The sequence below is a fragment of the Stegostoma tigrinum genome, chromosome 3 (genome assembly GCF_030684315.1).
Source record: "Stegostoma tigrinum isolate sSteTig4 chromosome 3, sSteTig4.hap1, whole genome shotgun sequence".
NCBI lineage: Eukaryota > Metazoa > Chordata > Chondrichthyes > Orectolobiformes > Stegostomatidae > Stegostoma > Stegostoma tigrinum.
The window spans coordinates 68,945,313-68,961,605 of NC_081356.1; the positions used below are offsets into that span (position 1 = coordinate 68,945,313).

Below are 16,293 nucleotides of genomic sequence, written 5' to 3' on the forward strand. Positions count from 1 at the left end.
TCTTGGAGTAGAGATTATTATTCCTGTAGGTTTAGAATGTGTTTACCCTGTAGAATCATAGAATCGCTAGTGTGGAAACAGGCTCTTCGACCCAACAAGTCCACACCGACCCTCAGAACATCCCAGCCAGACCCATCCCCCCATAACATAACTAATCTACACATCCCTGAACACTAATGGGCACTAATTTAGCATTGCCAATCCATCTATCTTGCACATCTTTGGACACAGAGATAACAAGGTATAGAGCTGGATGAACACAGTAGGCCAAGCAGCATCACAGGAGAAGGAAGATTGACATTTCGGGCCTAGGCCCTTCATCAGAAATGGGGAAGGGAAGGGGGTTCTGAAATAAATATGGAGAGAGGGGGAGGCGGATAGAAGATGAATAGAGGAGAAGATAGGTGGAGAGGAGACAGACAGGTCAAAGAGGCTGAGATGGAGCCAGTAAAGGTGAGGAGGTACGGAGGAGATAGGTCAGTCCAGGGAGGACGGCCAGGTCAAGGGGCTGGGATGAGGTTAGTAGGTAGGAAATGGGGGTATGGCTTGAGGTGGGAGAATGGGATAGGTGAGAGGAAGAACAGGTTAGGGAGATAGGGACGAGCTGGGCTGGTTTTGGGATGTGGTAGGGGGAGCGGAGATTTTGAAGCTTGTGAAATCCACATTGATACCCTTGGGCTGCAGGGATCCCAAGTGGAATATGAGTTACTGTTCCTGCAGCCTTTGCATGGAATCGCTGTGGCACTGCAGGAGGCACAGGATGGACATGTTGTCTGAAGAATGGGAGGGGGAGTTGAAATGGTTCGTGACTGGGAGGTGGTGGTTTATTGCGAACCAAGTGTAGGTGTTCTGCAAAGCAGTCCCCAAGCCTCCGCTTGGTTTCCCCAATGTGGAGGTAGCCACAATGGGTACAGAAGATGCAGTATACCACATTAGCAGATGTGCAGGTGAACATCTGCTTGATGTGGAAAGTCTTCTTGGGGCCTGTGATGGGGGTAAGGGAGGAGGTGTGGGGGTGGGTGCAGCACATGCTGCGGTTGTGGGATAAAGTGCCGGGTGTGGTGGGGCTGGAGGTGAGTGTGGAGCAGACAAGGGAGTCACAGAGAAACTGGTCCCTCCAGAAAGCAGACGAGGATGGGAGGGGAAAAACGTCTTTGGTGGTGGGGTCGGATTGCAGATGGCAGAGGTTTGGTCACCCTAGGTTTAGAATGTGTTCACCCTACAGGGAAAAGATAGGATTCTTTCCAGAAAGCCACTAGACACAGGCTTAGCCAGGCATGTAGTAACTTTTGCAATTGACTTTTTTGGTGTTATCAGCAGACAAATGATAGAACTCAAAGACTGTATAATCAAAGGTGATTCAAACAAACCACAATTTCTAATCATGTAACGAGAGATTGGGGGCTTCAGCACTCAGGTGATCTGAGTTTTGATGCTGTATTCAATAAACTATTGTATCTTGTAGCAGATAACTGTGGAGTCAATAGACCAATTTGCAGCATTTTTTTAAAATCATAACTGGCTAGGATAGATCTCTCATCTATGATTCCAGTGTGTTGTTGGCTGGTTTGAAATGATTATACAAATGAGAAGGGCAATATTTGAGAGAAATGGGGAGCAGATTTTTGTACCGACACTTGCTGAAAACACTCATCCATTATCCATTCTATATGCCATAGTAGCCATCTTTCTTAGCCTGTTTAACATCTTTTGAAAAGAACCACTAAGTATAGTTAGGTATTAAAGTTAATTTTTAATCTATTAATGACAAGTTTTACCCTCAAAAACTAAATTCTACTTTTATTTTAACCATGCATTTCAACAAAAGGGATCGTCATTCATTTTCCCATTGTCAGTCTGGCCCTTGTTGCACTGTACTGTGGCTTTTCTGATGATTAAGAGGCCTCTCCCTCACTTCTGCCTTGTCTATATGGAAGGAGGCTCAGCTCAAACCCATGCAGAACCTCAAACCAGGTTCAGTTTTCTGTACCTTTGGAGAAACTTGCTGAAGCAATACCCCAAGAGCCAAATGGCTCTTCGGCCCCTTTTTGATCTGAATGTTCATAACGCCCTTACGAATATTGTATTTCCTTCTCTAATCTCGTATGGCATACATACACAATGAGATGGAAACTTAACTGATTTTCCAAAGCAAACCTTTCAGTTGTGGCAATTGAGAACAGGCAATAAATTATGGCCTTGTCAGGGATGTCACATTAGATCTTTGCAAACCAGAGAAAACAGTATTTTACTTATTTGCCCAAAAGCTCAAGTCATCCTCTTAAGCCTCATCTACTCTGGTATGGTTTCAGTACCCTACATCCCCACCATTGACATTTTTTGGCTCTAATTTTGGTGAAGCTACAGTGTATTTTAATCTTTTTACTTGAATTTTGTAATGGGATACCCAAAACTGTGCAGTCAAACTATTGATCTATATATTTTATTTCCTCACTGGTTTTGTATGGTGTACTCCTACTCACATAATTCAGTTTTCCATTGGTCATTTTCATGCCTTAATCAACTAGCTCTCACACATGCCATGTGCTTAACTTCATAATATCTGTTCATTCAATACCATCCAGTAATTTCCAATAACATCACCATCATATGCTGAAATGAATCAAAACAGCTGCAAAAAAATTTGCATTTAAGTAAAAAAAATTTACTGAATGTAAAAAGTTATGATGCACAAACATAAAATTTACATAGAAGAATGATTTAAGATTCCTTTGCTGATAGGAATGCATTACTTCACCCTATATTCTCAAAAATGCTGTGATGAGCACAACAAAGTTAATTGACAATTTATGTCATTTGCAAGTTAAGCATGAATTTGTAAATTAAACACACCACATTACTAGCCAAAAAAACTTGTTTCAAGGAGGGTGTTATAAATGTAGCACAAATATGTCAACTAGAAATTTTACTGAGATCACCATTATAGGGGTATTTATTACATTTGTGGCATAATATTTCAGTATTGTAACTAAGCAAGCTTTTCAAAAGATTTCCAGATCATTGCTGTTATCAAGTTCAATTGCATCTTCAGGATCTATTGTTGGCTTTTCCATGTGAACTTCTTCTGTATCTTCAACTGAAGCCAAGGCATCATTTGTATCGCTAGCAAAAGTCTCTCGTGAGGCATCATCATCGACTTGCAGGTTCAGTTCCTTAATAGCTTGCTTCATCTTTTTCCCAATAATGTGTCGTCTCCTTTTTTTGGCTGCTTTTTTGCAATTATATTCTCTCTGATTTTCATCATAAAAAATTTCCTGTTGATCAAAGGCAATAGATATTTTCTGACTCACTTAATATGACTGCAATCTACGTTTTTAGGTGTAACAAAAATATTGGTAGATTGTGTTCTTTGCAATTAAATTTTGAGAGTTTAGTCTATGAATTAATAGAGGATGCACAGAAAACCAAAGGCAGAGGAATTGAGTTTTAAAGTCAAATACAGAACTATAAAGGAACAAAAACAAGAAAGGGTTTTAACAGGAAGATGGGAATACTTGTTCTTGTACAATTGTGGTTTAAGAAGCCCTCTAGTGGCCATTCTTCATATCATGTTTTGGGAAACAAAATGTAACTGACGATGCAGTGTCACACAAGATAAATGACATTTGGCCTAACAAGTCCATGCCAGTGTTTATGCTCACCCGAATCTTTCCTCCTCTAAATCTTCCATCGGAGTATTAATTCACATCTCTATCACATGCTTATCTAGCTTCTCCTTGACTACATCAATACTACTTGCTTCAACCACATCCAATAAGAGCAAGTCCCACATTCACATCGTTCTTTGGTTAAAGGGGTTTATCTCAGATTCTCTTTAGGCATTGTGAATCCAAAACTAATGACCTTCACTTATCCTCTTCCCCGTAACTGTAAACATTCTCCCTGTATACACCTATCAGAAGCTTTGATAATTTTGAAATTAAGAGAAAAACCTGTTAATCCTTGCCTGACATTTACGCCTACCCATTTCTGATTTATTCCGCCTTTATCTACTTTGCACCCTCTCCACTGCCTTTAGCAGCAAAGAAAACTTAATTGCTCACCACATTCCCCAAGCTAGGAACTCTGTACAGGCATTACTCTGTTGCACTGAGCTTTATGCTACTCATGTACTGCATCTGAATTCTGCCAACACATTTACACCTTCAGCAGACATTACAATATAATGACTAGCAGCTAGAACATTGATTTTAAGGGAGAAAAAATGCCCTCATGAAACAGTGGCATATGATGATTAAGTTAGTTATATAAAAATGTTTGAGCTCTAACCTTAAGTTGTTCTTGAGTGATGCTTGGTGTATTTTTCAATAATTGCAAGTAAACTCCACCAGGTGTTCTTCTGCGGCTGCCATCCTACGAAGTAGAAAAAAAAATTGCACAACAAAGCTGTGCTCATGCAAAAAGAAACTAGCCTCCCTTACTACAAGTACACCTCTGCCTACTAATTCATTGTGCCTTCCACTAATGTTAACCCAGACGTTTCTTTTTGTTTACATGTGTATCAGACATTTGTACCTTTTCTTTTGACCTCCTGTGAATTCGTTCTACATCCTCACTTTTTCACAGAAACCTGGAGGAACGCTTCCAACTGAAAATCTTTTTAGGGGAGATGATGGTCTTGTGGTATTATCGCTGGACTGTTAATCCAGAGACCCAAATAATGTGCTGGGGGCCTAGGTTCGAATCCTGTCACAGCAGTTGGTGGAATTTGAATTCATATTAAAAATAATCTGGAATTGAGAGTCTAGTTATGACCATGAATCTATTGTCGATTGTTGGAAAAACCCATCTGATTCACTAATGTCCTTTAGGGAAGGAAACTGTCATCCTTACCTGGTCTGGCCTACAAGTGACTCCAGACCCACAGCAATGAGAGTAACTCTTAACTGTCTTCTGGGCAACTAGGGATGGACAATAAATGCTGCCTAGTCAGCGACACCCTCATCCCATTAATGGAGAAAGAAAAAATAAGTGACAGATGCATTTCAGCTCTCCCTCAGTACAAAGCCATAACCTGCCACTCAAACACTATTTGGTGAATACTTTCTTAAGAGGGGACTTTTAGGAAAGAGATTTCTCCCATCTTAAGTGGGAAGTATAACCTCCCAAACCCCCTTTAATCATAAAACCCACAAGAAACAGGAGCAGAATTAGGCTGGTCAGCCCATTAAGTCGATTCCACCATTCATCGAGGTCATGGCTGATCTGAAACCCCAATGCCATTATCCTGCCTTTTTCTCATAACTCTTGATTCTCTTACTTATTAAAAATATGTCTACCTTGGCCTTGTATGTACTTAATGACTCAGCAGCTCTCTGCAGTAAAGAATTCCAGAGAGGTACACACTCAGAAGAAATTCCTCCTCATCTGTCTCATACAGATAGAGTTAGACAACATGGAAACAGACCAGACATCCCAATCTCATCTGGTCCCATTTGCCAACATTCAGGTCATATCCCCACCCAGACACCTTTTAAATGTTGTCAATGCACCACCTCCGCCACTTCCTCTGGACGAGTGCACCATCCTGTTTGGAGTCATGCCTCAGGTCCTTTTTAAAAATCTCTCCCCTCCCAACTTACACCTATGCTCTCCAGTGCCAGTACACCTTTCTTTATTCCAGCCTTGCATTGGAAAAACAAGACTCTTTAGCAAGTTGGAAGACTGGATGTTTTTGTGGATGCAGTGACATCAATCACTCCAATAAACAGTGACAACCTTAGCCCCCTATATCTACTTGCATGACAATGCACTAATGTATACCTCATGACTTAAATATTACACAATTTTTTTGCAGATCTATTTCTTCTGTTACAGCTTATAATGGGGCAATACCCTGAATCAACTTGCAAAAATTACAACTTCAGAACCATAACCCAGCATTCTGTACTTTTCAATTCCTTGTGCTAAATACTTTAGGAAGTCAACTTGCAAAAAGTGTCTTTGAGATAATGCTTATTTCATATTATAAGGAGGGAGTGTCTCAACCTATTTTAGCTCACGATTGGCTAACACTCATTGAAATTAACGCAGACATTTCACACACAAGACAGGGGTTTTGAATTTGTGATCAGTAATGTTTGGGGATGTCCTTTATTTACATTAAAGCACTAAGATAGAACTCAAATCAACATAAAAACAATTATGACCACGACTATGTTAAGTCCTTGCCGGAGCACAGTCCCTCGTGCCACAAATTTCATTTAGTATCTTCCACAATCAAGCACTATTTAAGAAACTTAATGATGTTGCAGAAGGCATCACAACCAATCCCATTCCTCTCCTCACCCACACACAAGGTCACACACAAATCCAACAGCACCAAAAAGAATTACTGTCACACTCCCAGGACTAGCTCTGCTGAGATTAGCTAATTAAGCAAAGAATGGGGATTGAAACTGATTTTTTTTTGCTGAAAGCATTGTTTAGTTACTCAATAGACAAAGTTGTGGAGCCATGCACAATTTTAAAAGAAAAAATAGAAAGGCATTAACTTACAACAATCATGAGTCCACCATTCTGTTCCACTTCAGCTGTTTGAATCAGAAGTTCTATTGCTTTTTTCCTTCCAATAACTTTAACCACCCTATGAATCAAATCAGTTTTTGGTTCTCGGAGCCTGGATAATAGAATTTCAAATTGGTTATCTTTTCTGCAACATATTTTTCATACTAGGTGCATACAGCTTCAACATTCTGGATCATTTTGATTTAAAGAGGCCAAGGAATTCCTGGGGCATATGTTAAAATAATTTTCTATGGAAAAATGAACTCCAGGCCAATGTAAGCGCCGTCAGGTGAGCGTAAATATCGAGCAGTCCACTTTTCTCTCCAGAAAATTGACAATAACCTGCCACCAAGGCATCAAACTTTTCGGCCCTAGATATTGTACACAAACCAAGTAATCAGTACGTACTGTATCTGTGAATTCAAAAGCTGTTTGTCTTAAAAACGTCAGCTTTTACACGCACTTCAAGTTTGATATTTGCATGCATTTCAGTGAAGTTAAATCCACCAAATGACTGTTCCTTATTGGTGAACAGAGGGTGGGGAAGAAGAGAGGAGAGGAGGAAGAGGTGGAGAAAAATTCAACAGTATTCATCACACCTGTCAGGCATGATCTATTTCCAAATCCACCTTTGTACTGTCATGTTCAGTACAGGGAGACCATAATCTGAACTCAAAACAATTTGCATTTGAAAATATGATACAAAAAGGCTGATAAAGATAGTAAACCAGTCACATAACCTTTGTGGATTGGAACCACTCCCTTAACAACAATTTTTAAGAGATGCACCATAGAAAACATCCTATCTAGATGCATCACAATGTAGTTTGGCAACTGCTCTTCTCAAGGCCACGAGAAACAATAGTTGCAAACACAGCCCAGTCTATCACATAAACCAGCTTCCATCCACTGACTCCATCTATACATCCCGCTGCCTCAGGAAAGCAACCAACAAAATCAAAGACCCCTCCCACCCTGGTTATACTCTCTTCCAACAGGCAGGAGATATAAAAATTTGAATACATGTCTGAAAATGGTTTCACGAACAGCTTCTTCCATGGTGTTGTCAGACCTTTAAACAGACCATTCCAATGTGAATTTTGATCTCTCTCTGTAATTTCTGTGCCTGTAACACTGTTTTATGCACTCTGTTCAGCTACCCTGATGTATTTTGTATGGTACCATCTGTCTGTACAGCGTGCAAAACAACTGTCACTGTATCTCAACAATGTGACAACAATAATTCAATTTATCTTTAAATAGGAGAATGATATGTAATTTTCCAAACTAAAGAAGCAATTCCAAAATTGAGAAATGTAGAAATTAAAAGGAGTGGACAATTCAGCTATTTGAGTCTGCTCCACCATTTAATATGATCATGATTGATCATCCAATTCAGTACACTGCTGTAGCTTTCATCTCTGGTCCCATTAGCCTCAAGAACGAACTCTTGAAGATTATAGCTCTGGTATCTGCAACCTATTTCCTTTTAAAACCCTGAGACACAAACCATAGCGTTCTAAAGATTTGTCAATCTTTTAAATTTTTTTTTCGCTTATGTTAACATGGATCTATTTCTGATTAGTGCTGGTTTCTTTGGGTTATCTGTTATCTCATCGTCTTCCTCTCCCTTAAATACAAAATTTAAAAAAAAGTTATTTTCAGGTCTGTAATTGCCTTATTTTCATTGATAATATCAATTGTCATGAGGGTCCACAATGAACTTGAATTTTTTCTTCATAACTGCAAAGTAACTGCATTGATTTTAATATCCTTTACATATCTCTTCAAATTCAAAATTGAGGGGCTTTTGTTCAATCAATCTCCACTGGTATGTTTATTTTCCATTTTCCAGAATGCAATTTTTTTTTGCATTATTTTAGTTTTACCTCACCTTTTTAGTTAGCCATGTATGTCTTTTTTTAAGAAATATGGTTCTTACCCTTTGAGGTTTAAACAGGTTCTGAATCATTGTTTTTTTAAAAACATTTCCCTCTATTCTTCTGTTGCTTTACACATTAACAGAGTTGCTCAGCTTACTATGAATAATCACTATTCTCATCCCATTGAAGTCAGCCTTACCTAAATTCTGTTTGTTCTTTTCAAATGCTATGCGGAACACAACCAGATTAAGATTGATAATAGATATATGTTCATGCACCTATAGACATCTAACTAAATCAGGCTCTCTAGTAAATCTAATGCGGCAGGAATTTTGTTGGTTCTGTTTTATAGCTTGAGCCACACATGTTCACTACCTTGCTGACATGGTAGACACTACCAAATGAGAGCCACTGTATGACAGCGTGCACAACAGTGATAAAAGGAATTTAGCACAAATCAGGGGTGGGCAAGCTCATGCCTACAGAAAGTAGAATGTGGGAGAATAGCCAGGAATGCAATGGAAGTCATATTTCAAAGGTAACAAAAACATAAGGGTTTCAGCAACAGTTCAACTGAGACGGACATAATTGTTATGGAGTTGGAAGTAGGTATAGCTAAAGGAATAGAATATAAAAGTAAGGAAGTATTGTTGCAACTACACAAGGCATTGGCGAGATTGCACCTAGAGCAGTGTGCAGAGTTTTGGTCCCCTTATTCGAGGGAAGATGTAGCAGCATTGGAAGCAATTCAGAGGAGGTTCACTAGATTGATCTCAGAGATGAGGGGCTTGTTGCTTGAAGAGAGATTGAACAGTTTCGGCCGGTACTCTGTAAAATTTAGAAGAATGAATGGAGATCAATTTGAGGTATTCAAGATAATAAAAGGTAGAGATGAAATAGACGTGGAGTAGATGCTCCCTCTTGTGGGGCATTCTAGGATGAGAAGTCATAGTCTTAGGGGAGTAGCCAATCTAGAGCAGAACTGAGGAGAAACTACTGCTCCCAAAGAGTGGTGAATCTGTGGAATGCATCACCCCAAAGTGCGGTGGATGCTGGGACAGTGAGTAAATTTAAGGAGTTACACAGATTTTTAATTAGTAATGGGTTGAAGGGTTATTGGGATAGGGTAGCAAAGTGGAGGTGAGGAGCATATCAGCCATGATCGAATGGCAGAGCAGACCTGATGAGCTGAATGAGCCTATTTCTTATTAAGGTAGTCTTAGTAATAATACAAATGTAGATGGAAGAAAACCTTGGTGTCAAAAATGACTTGAAGGTTGAGAACAGCCTGATTCTGCTCATCCAGTACTAAATATTTGATATCTATTCTGATAACTTAGCAACAATGACGTTGAGAGAATCCATATACATTTTGAAGTCCACAATTAAAGCCCACCTGCCTTTACTATCTTTACCTGTGTCAATGCAGAGATAATCTACTTAGCAGTTATCTGGGGTATTTACACAACTCCTACTACTGTTTTAATCCTTTCCCATTTCATACTTCTACCCAAAAACGGCTTGCCTCTTGTTCTATCCTCTCTTTCCATTGAAATGATTACTCAGGGTGGCTGCTCTTTCCCATGCCGTTTTCCCCTATCTTTCCTAAGAAATTCTAACCTGGTATATTTAGTTCTCAGTCCTGATTGTCTTGTAATAATGCCTCAGTAATAGCTGCCATGTAAAATCTCTCATTGCATGTGACTTTCAGTTGCTCAATGCTGGTTTACAAGTATAAATTGGGACACTGTATTGCAAATGAGTGAGTACCTGCTTGCAACAATGTATCAGACTAAGCAGCAGTGTAAAATTCAGTCCATAAAGGCTGTTGTGATAAAGTGGTAGTTTCCCTATCTCTGGGACAGGAGGCCTAGGCTCAAGTCACCTGTTCCAGTGCAGTGTCTAACATGTGTAGATTGATTAGAAATACTGCAAACTTTGTTTTAACTGGTACCTAATGAATGGCACTCTCCATAAACTGGCAAAAATTATATACCTCGAGTGACAGAAGTTTATTGTATTATCACGATGTCTGAGTAGTTAGTTGAGGATGCAAGGGGGAAAGCTCTGTGCCAGTAAGCTTTACTTAAGGCAAAGTGGCATTATTAAAGTCATGTATGCTGTAAATAAAGTATAACAGTGATATATATATATATACTGCATTACATTTCTATTACTCTATGTTTGATATTGATGATGTGGACCCCTTGATCAATACAGTATTTGTCCAATCATCACACTCCTGGTCCCATAGGTGTCAGTTAATACAAAATGTGCTGTGCCTAGAATTCAGCCTTTAAACATCAGCTAAAATTATTTTGGCTACTGACAAGCCAAAGGCTACATATCTCCTTGACTACGCGAAACAAATCTTTGAAATATCAGAAAGGGGCTCAAGTAATATCGTTGCCTAGAAACAAAGCTCTTGTGCAATACTTGTTGCTACAATGCAACTGCGTTCAAAACCGAGGAGTTGAGACAGGACTCAAGGTATTCTCTAAAAGTCTGATTGTAGCTTTAGTTGGATCAACTTCTCCCATATTACATTATAGTTTCTGTTGATGTCAAGTCAAAGCCACTTCATTCGTACTGATAACGTCATGTCAGTGTACTATGATGGTCCCTGGAATGATTGCTAAATCCATGTACAACAGTAAAAAGGGAAGTGGTTTATAGTGTTCTCACTTTTGGCACAAGAGGCAAGCAATCACATTTGACAGTCATGTGAGGCAGGACAAAACAAAAGGTCCATCATGTGCATCCCAGCAGCTGACTTAAAAACAGCAAAATTGTAAATACCGACAGTCAAACATTTTCTTCAAACCAATTGCTGCACCATGGAAGTGGGTTCAATTTTATTCATGGTACAGTTGACAAATGGAGCCAACCAATTTCCGCACACTAAGTGAGTCAGAGGCCAGGGACAGAGATTCGGATTCCACCAAAGAAACGCATGGAATTTAAACTAAATTGATAAACATAAAGCTGGTCTTAGCGATGGTGATCACGATCAACTATTACTGATTATTGCAAAAACCCAGCTTTTTCACTAGTATCCTTTGGGGAGGAAATCCGCCAGCTTTCCCCGTCTGGCCTGCACCTCACTCCAGTCCCACAGCGATCTGGTTGACTCTTAAAGATGATCAACATTCTGGCCCTACCAAGAACATCCATATCCTAAGAAATAATAAAAGCAAAAAGAAACTAATTCTACTCAAACAGCCTACTTCACTTACCGTTTGGAGACAAAAGTATTATTTACCTTACCCCTTCTTCGAACAACGCTGACTTTTCTCAAAGAACAAAAAAGCAGGATGAACAGAGGTATTGTTTGATGATTACTGCACAGTTGGGGGTACCATCAAGGCTCAGAGGCACACCGAACAAAGGCAAATTTTCCGAGGCTCACACAAGGCAGAAAACATCTGCAGATAGCATCTTACTATTACCTCTGCAGAAAACTTTTCAGTTGTCATTCTAGATAACCTGTATTTAGCAATAACTGTAAACAGAACATACCAACCTGTAAGCTATTTCATCTGAAATCTTCGTTGGGCTATCATCTTCTTTAATATCATATTTTCCCTTATAGTTCATTTCAAGCCTTTCCCCTAGTCTCTCCTTAACTGGCCTTTTTCGCTTGAGATTACTTTGATTAGACTCTTCCTGGTTTTTGATTTTCCTTCCATCCTGTACATACTCATCTAATTCTGTTTCTAACTTATTCATTTCCTCTTCCTCCTCCTGACGCTGCTTTGCTATCATCTTCTTTGCCATTACATAATTATAAGTCTCAGACTGTCGAGAGTTCATGTCGATGCTGCCCTCCATTCCCAAAATTCCCAGCTCTGTTGCCACAGCATCTTGATTTTGCTCCTGCAACACTGAGCCCCAAATATTGTTAATTTTGTGACTTCCGACTTTTGCAGGATTTCCAGCCCCCGTAAAACCATCACCAACCGGACCAAAAGGCACGACTGGAGGCTTTAAAGGTAGATTGTTTGTACTGTTTGAACACTTTTGACGTTTCCTTCGCCACAAGAGTCTTTCCTCATCATCGGAATCAAGATCACTCTCTTCACTTGAATTGTCAGATGTTGCGGTTCTGTAGCGACTGCTCAAATCAAATGAAGATGGATGAGCTGGCATATCATTTTGTGTACTAAAGGGTGTAGTTGGAAAGTTGGGAATAGCAGCTTGCTGGTTCTGTAAATGAAGTACAACACAGTTAGTAAGTGTGAACATTATGATTGGCCTAATTAAAATTATTGCTTTGGAAAATAGCATGCAAGCAATAATTTGCTATTCACACTTTGCAGTGGCTCCTAAAACGCCTGTCACTTCTCCAGTGTTTCAAATTTATTCCTTCACCCATATTCATAATGAATTTTGCCTACGGAACATCTTGTTCTTAATGTGCAATCTAGTTGCATGATCCCATGTGTTTGACGAGATTTCTTTCCTTCAGCAACTGAAGGAATTTGTCCAAAGAAAAGACTTCAACAATAAAAAGAGACGGCATTAATCTCAAATTTTGATTGCAACCTTAAATTCCATCCTTAAAGACTTTAAGTGAAGGTCTCAGTCTCTCAAAAGTCTGGGCTTGGAACCTGATACTTTTGCCCAGGACTGCAGCCCTGAACTGAATTTGGTTTGTACAAACATCATGAGAAATTTCAATCAAAATTTGACAAGTTGAATAAAGAAATATTGGGGCTGATAGCCAAGACCTTGGTCAAAGAGGCATCTAAACAAGAGAGAGGGAAGGAAATAGATGTAGAGGTTTAGGGAAGTGGGTCCAGAGCTTAGAGTCTAGGCAGCTAAAAGTACAGACAACAGTGGCAAAGTGAAAATTAGAGATGTGCAACAGACACAAAATGGAGAAGCTTAGCAATCTTGGAGAGCTTTAGGGCTGTAACAAGTTGCAGGACTAAGCTGGGACAAGACCACAGGAGGACTTGAAAAGAAATATGAGCATTTTAAACAAAAACCAAAAGAACTGCGGAAGTTGTAAATCAGAAACAACACTAGAAACCACTGTAAAAGCTCAGTAGATCTGGCATCATCTGCTGAGAGGAATCAGAGTCAAAGTTTCAGGTCGAACGACCCTTCCTCAGAATCCATTCTCAAAGGGTCACTCGACTCGAAACGTTGACTCTAATTTCTCTCTACAAATGCTATCAGACCTGCTGAACTTTCCCAGCAGTTTTTATTCTTATTTGAGAATTTTAAAAGCTGAGCTGTTGCCAGACTGTGCAACAATATAGGTCAATAAAACGTGGATTGAACGTCAAGTGGAAATTCAACAGTTGGCTTTAGGCTTAGTGATTAGCATTGTTGCCTCACAGCGCCAGGGACCCAGATTCGATTCCACCCTTGGGAGACTGGATGGAGTTCGAAAATTCTCCCCAAATCTGCATGCGTTTCCTCCCACAGTCCAAAGATGTACAGGTTAGGTGGATTGTCCAATATGCAGGGTTACACGGAAATCGGGTGGGGGAGGTGCCAGTTGGTCCACACGGGATGATCTTCGTGGGGGTGGTGGGGGGTGTGGTCAGGACTCAATGGGCCAAATAGCCGACTCCCATGCTGTAGGGATTTTATGATATGGAGGTGGAAACTGTGTTAAACATTACACCAAGTCCCAACAGTTTGGCTTGGCCTCAGGCAATGGCTTTGGTCTGTCTGACACTTAAATGGAAGAAATTCAGTTCACCTTAAGTCAGATAAGCACAATGACAAGTCAAAGGACGTGAACAGGTTGAGAGAAATAGTGACAAACCAGCTTTCTGTGTACATGTGGAAAATGGCAAGTTTTTACAAGATGGCCCTGAGAAATACCATGTTGCTGAAAAACAGTGGCAGCCATGGAGAGAACCTTGGAGAAGCTACAGATATAAGTGGGTAATAAAGAATAGGAAGTTGTGTGGTACTTAAAATTCTCAGGATGCATCTGCACCAGTATCTGAGAGAATATTCTGGAAGCTTTCACTCAAACGCTTACAAACTTTAGAAAGATTAACATTCAAATTTGAAATTAATTCAAGTAAAATTTATTTTTAAAAACTAAATCCACCAGAAACGGCAGAATATTATGACAGATATACCACAGCTTTTATACTGTAGAATTCAGAATGTTCATCTATAGACCTAGACACTCAAGATGCTCATTGTTGTAGCAACAGAAAATTTTCCCCTTCAAAAGATGAATTCAGATCAAGTAGCTCCAATTGAATTTTCCTACCGTTTAATCATAAAAGCACCTTTTCACAACACTAACTAGTTCTCACTGAATGATGGTTAAAAAGAGCACAGTAGCTAAATTTCAAGAAAGATGTCTTATACAAGAACAAACTGTCCAGCTATTCTGTTTTGCTGTCAAAGAATGCATGTTGGGTAGGCTACTCCCTGCACAAAGATTAATGAGTATCATAAGACATTCTGAATCCACCTGAATATCTTAAGATAGCAAAACAATCTTAAGTGCACTGAAATAATCTCAAAGGGGGAAAAGAAAATGATGTCAGACTATGTAGACATATCTGATCAAACCATTGGTCAGCTTTCCTAATACTTTTTAAGGAGCATCTTAAAGGAAGTAAGAGGTACAGGACCAAGATAGTCTTTTAAAAAATGCTTGAATATCTTATAGCATTGTCAGCTTTTAATGATTGTCGAAGGCCGGTTATGCAAGCTGGGGAGAAATAAATTGCAGGGAGATGCGCAAGGGGCTGGACAGAGTTGGAAGACAGCTTGAGCCGTGATGGGGGTTTAAGAGGTTCACAGATGGAGAGGGAAAATGCTACAAAAGGGTTCAGAAAGGTCACAGGAGTCGAAACATTTACGGATTTTTGTTTACCTCTCTGTATATGTTGCTGAGTTTCTCCAGCAATTCCTGGGTTTTTTTGGCTACAAAATGGTCTTGGAACGAAGGTGTGAACTTTACAAGTGAAGCATTTGTGGCCTGGGGCTTGATGTGAAGGAAGGGTACAGACTCACCCCAGGAACAGGAGGCGGCTACAGAAGGCAATCACACCCCCGCCCCAGGACTCATAGCTCCAGAGGGAGAGGAGAATGAGAGCCCATTATATTCCAGCTGGATCTCCATGTTGCAAGGGTCTGCTCCGTCAGGGAGAGATGTGGCTAATCCTGGGGACACAGGGAACCATTTCACTGCAAATCCCCCCTCCCCTCCCCTCCGGTACCTGCAGCTCTCCGCCCGTGGTCATCTCCGAGTCCGACTCGGTGTCCAACACCTCACCGTCCTCCAGCGGCGCCGCCATCGCTGCAAGCAGAGCCTGGCCCCGAACCCGGAAACAAAACCTCCAGCTCTGCACTTCCGGGTCACAGCCTCCCTGCTCTCTCCACACCCCAACACCACGCCTCGGGCTGCTCTAGCCCTGACCAGATGGGGGCGCTGCACTGGCTGATTGCAGTGGGCTATAGATATCCTCTCTCTTCATGATAGGAAAGAGAGAGACAGTGAGACAGAGATAAAATGGTGTAGAGCTGGATGAACGCAGCCGGCCAAGCAGCATCAGAGGAGCAGTAAGGCTGACGTTTCGGGCCTAGACCCTTCTCGTCAGCTCTCCTGCTCCTCTGATGCAGCTTGGCCCGCTGTGTTCATCCAGCTCTACACCTTGGCATCTCAGATTCTGCAGCATCTGCAGTTCCCGCTATCTCTGAGATAGAGAGACAATTGGTTTTATATCACAGAATCATATAAGTGTTACAGTGCAGAAGGGGGCTGTTCAGACCATCTCATCTGCATCGGATCTCCAAATGATGACCGTTACTTCGTGCCAGTTGCCCACTTTATAACTGTAGTCATGCACATTATGTTCATCCAAATATCACCCATTGCCCTCTTGAATGCCTTAAC

The 16,293-nt window shown here is 40.5% G+C and overlaps 1 protein-coding gene across 2 annotated transcripts in view; it reads right to left on the reverse strand.

The window, feature by feature from the left end:
* The window catches only part of phax (phosphorylated adaptor for RNA export), a 34,997-nt gene extending 19,269 nt beyond the window's left edge, over window positions 1-15,728 (reverse strand). The window contains exons 1-5 of one of the 2 annotated variants that reach the window (XM_048527428.2): window positions 15,617-15,728; window positions 11,935-12,617; window positions 6,520-6,640; window positions 4,291-4,374; window positions 2,644-3,275 (exon numbers count right to left, since the gene is read on the reverse strand). In XM_048527428.2, coding sequence (XP_048383385.1) covers window positions 3,003-3,275; window positions 4,291-4,374; window positions 6,520-6,640; window positions 11,935-12,617; window positions 15,617-15,694 — 1,239 coding nt within the window. In that variant the 5' untranslated portion in view covers window positions 15,695-15,728 and the 3' untranslated portion in view covers window positions 2,644-3,002. Of the gene's footprint in view, window positions 1-2,643; window positions 3,276-4,290; window positions 4,375-6,519; window positions 6,641-11,934; window positions 12,618-15,616 lie in introns of those variants that run through there. The other variant, XM_048527429.2, reaches the window with a different exon arrangement.
* Between the last annotated feature and the right edge of the window lie 565 nt (window positions 15,729-16,293).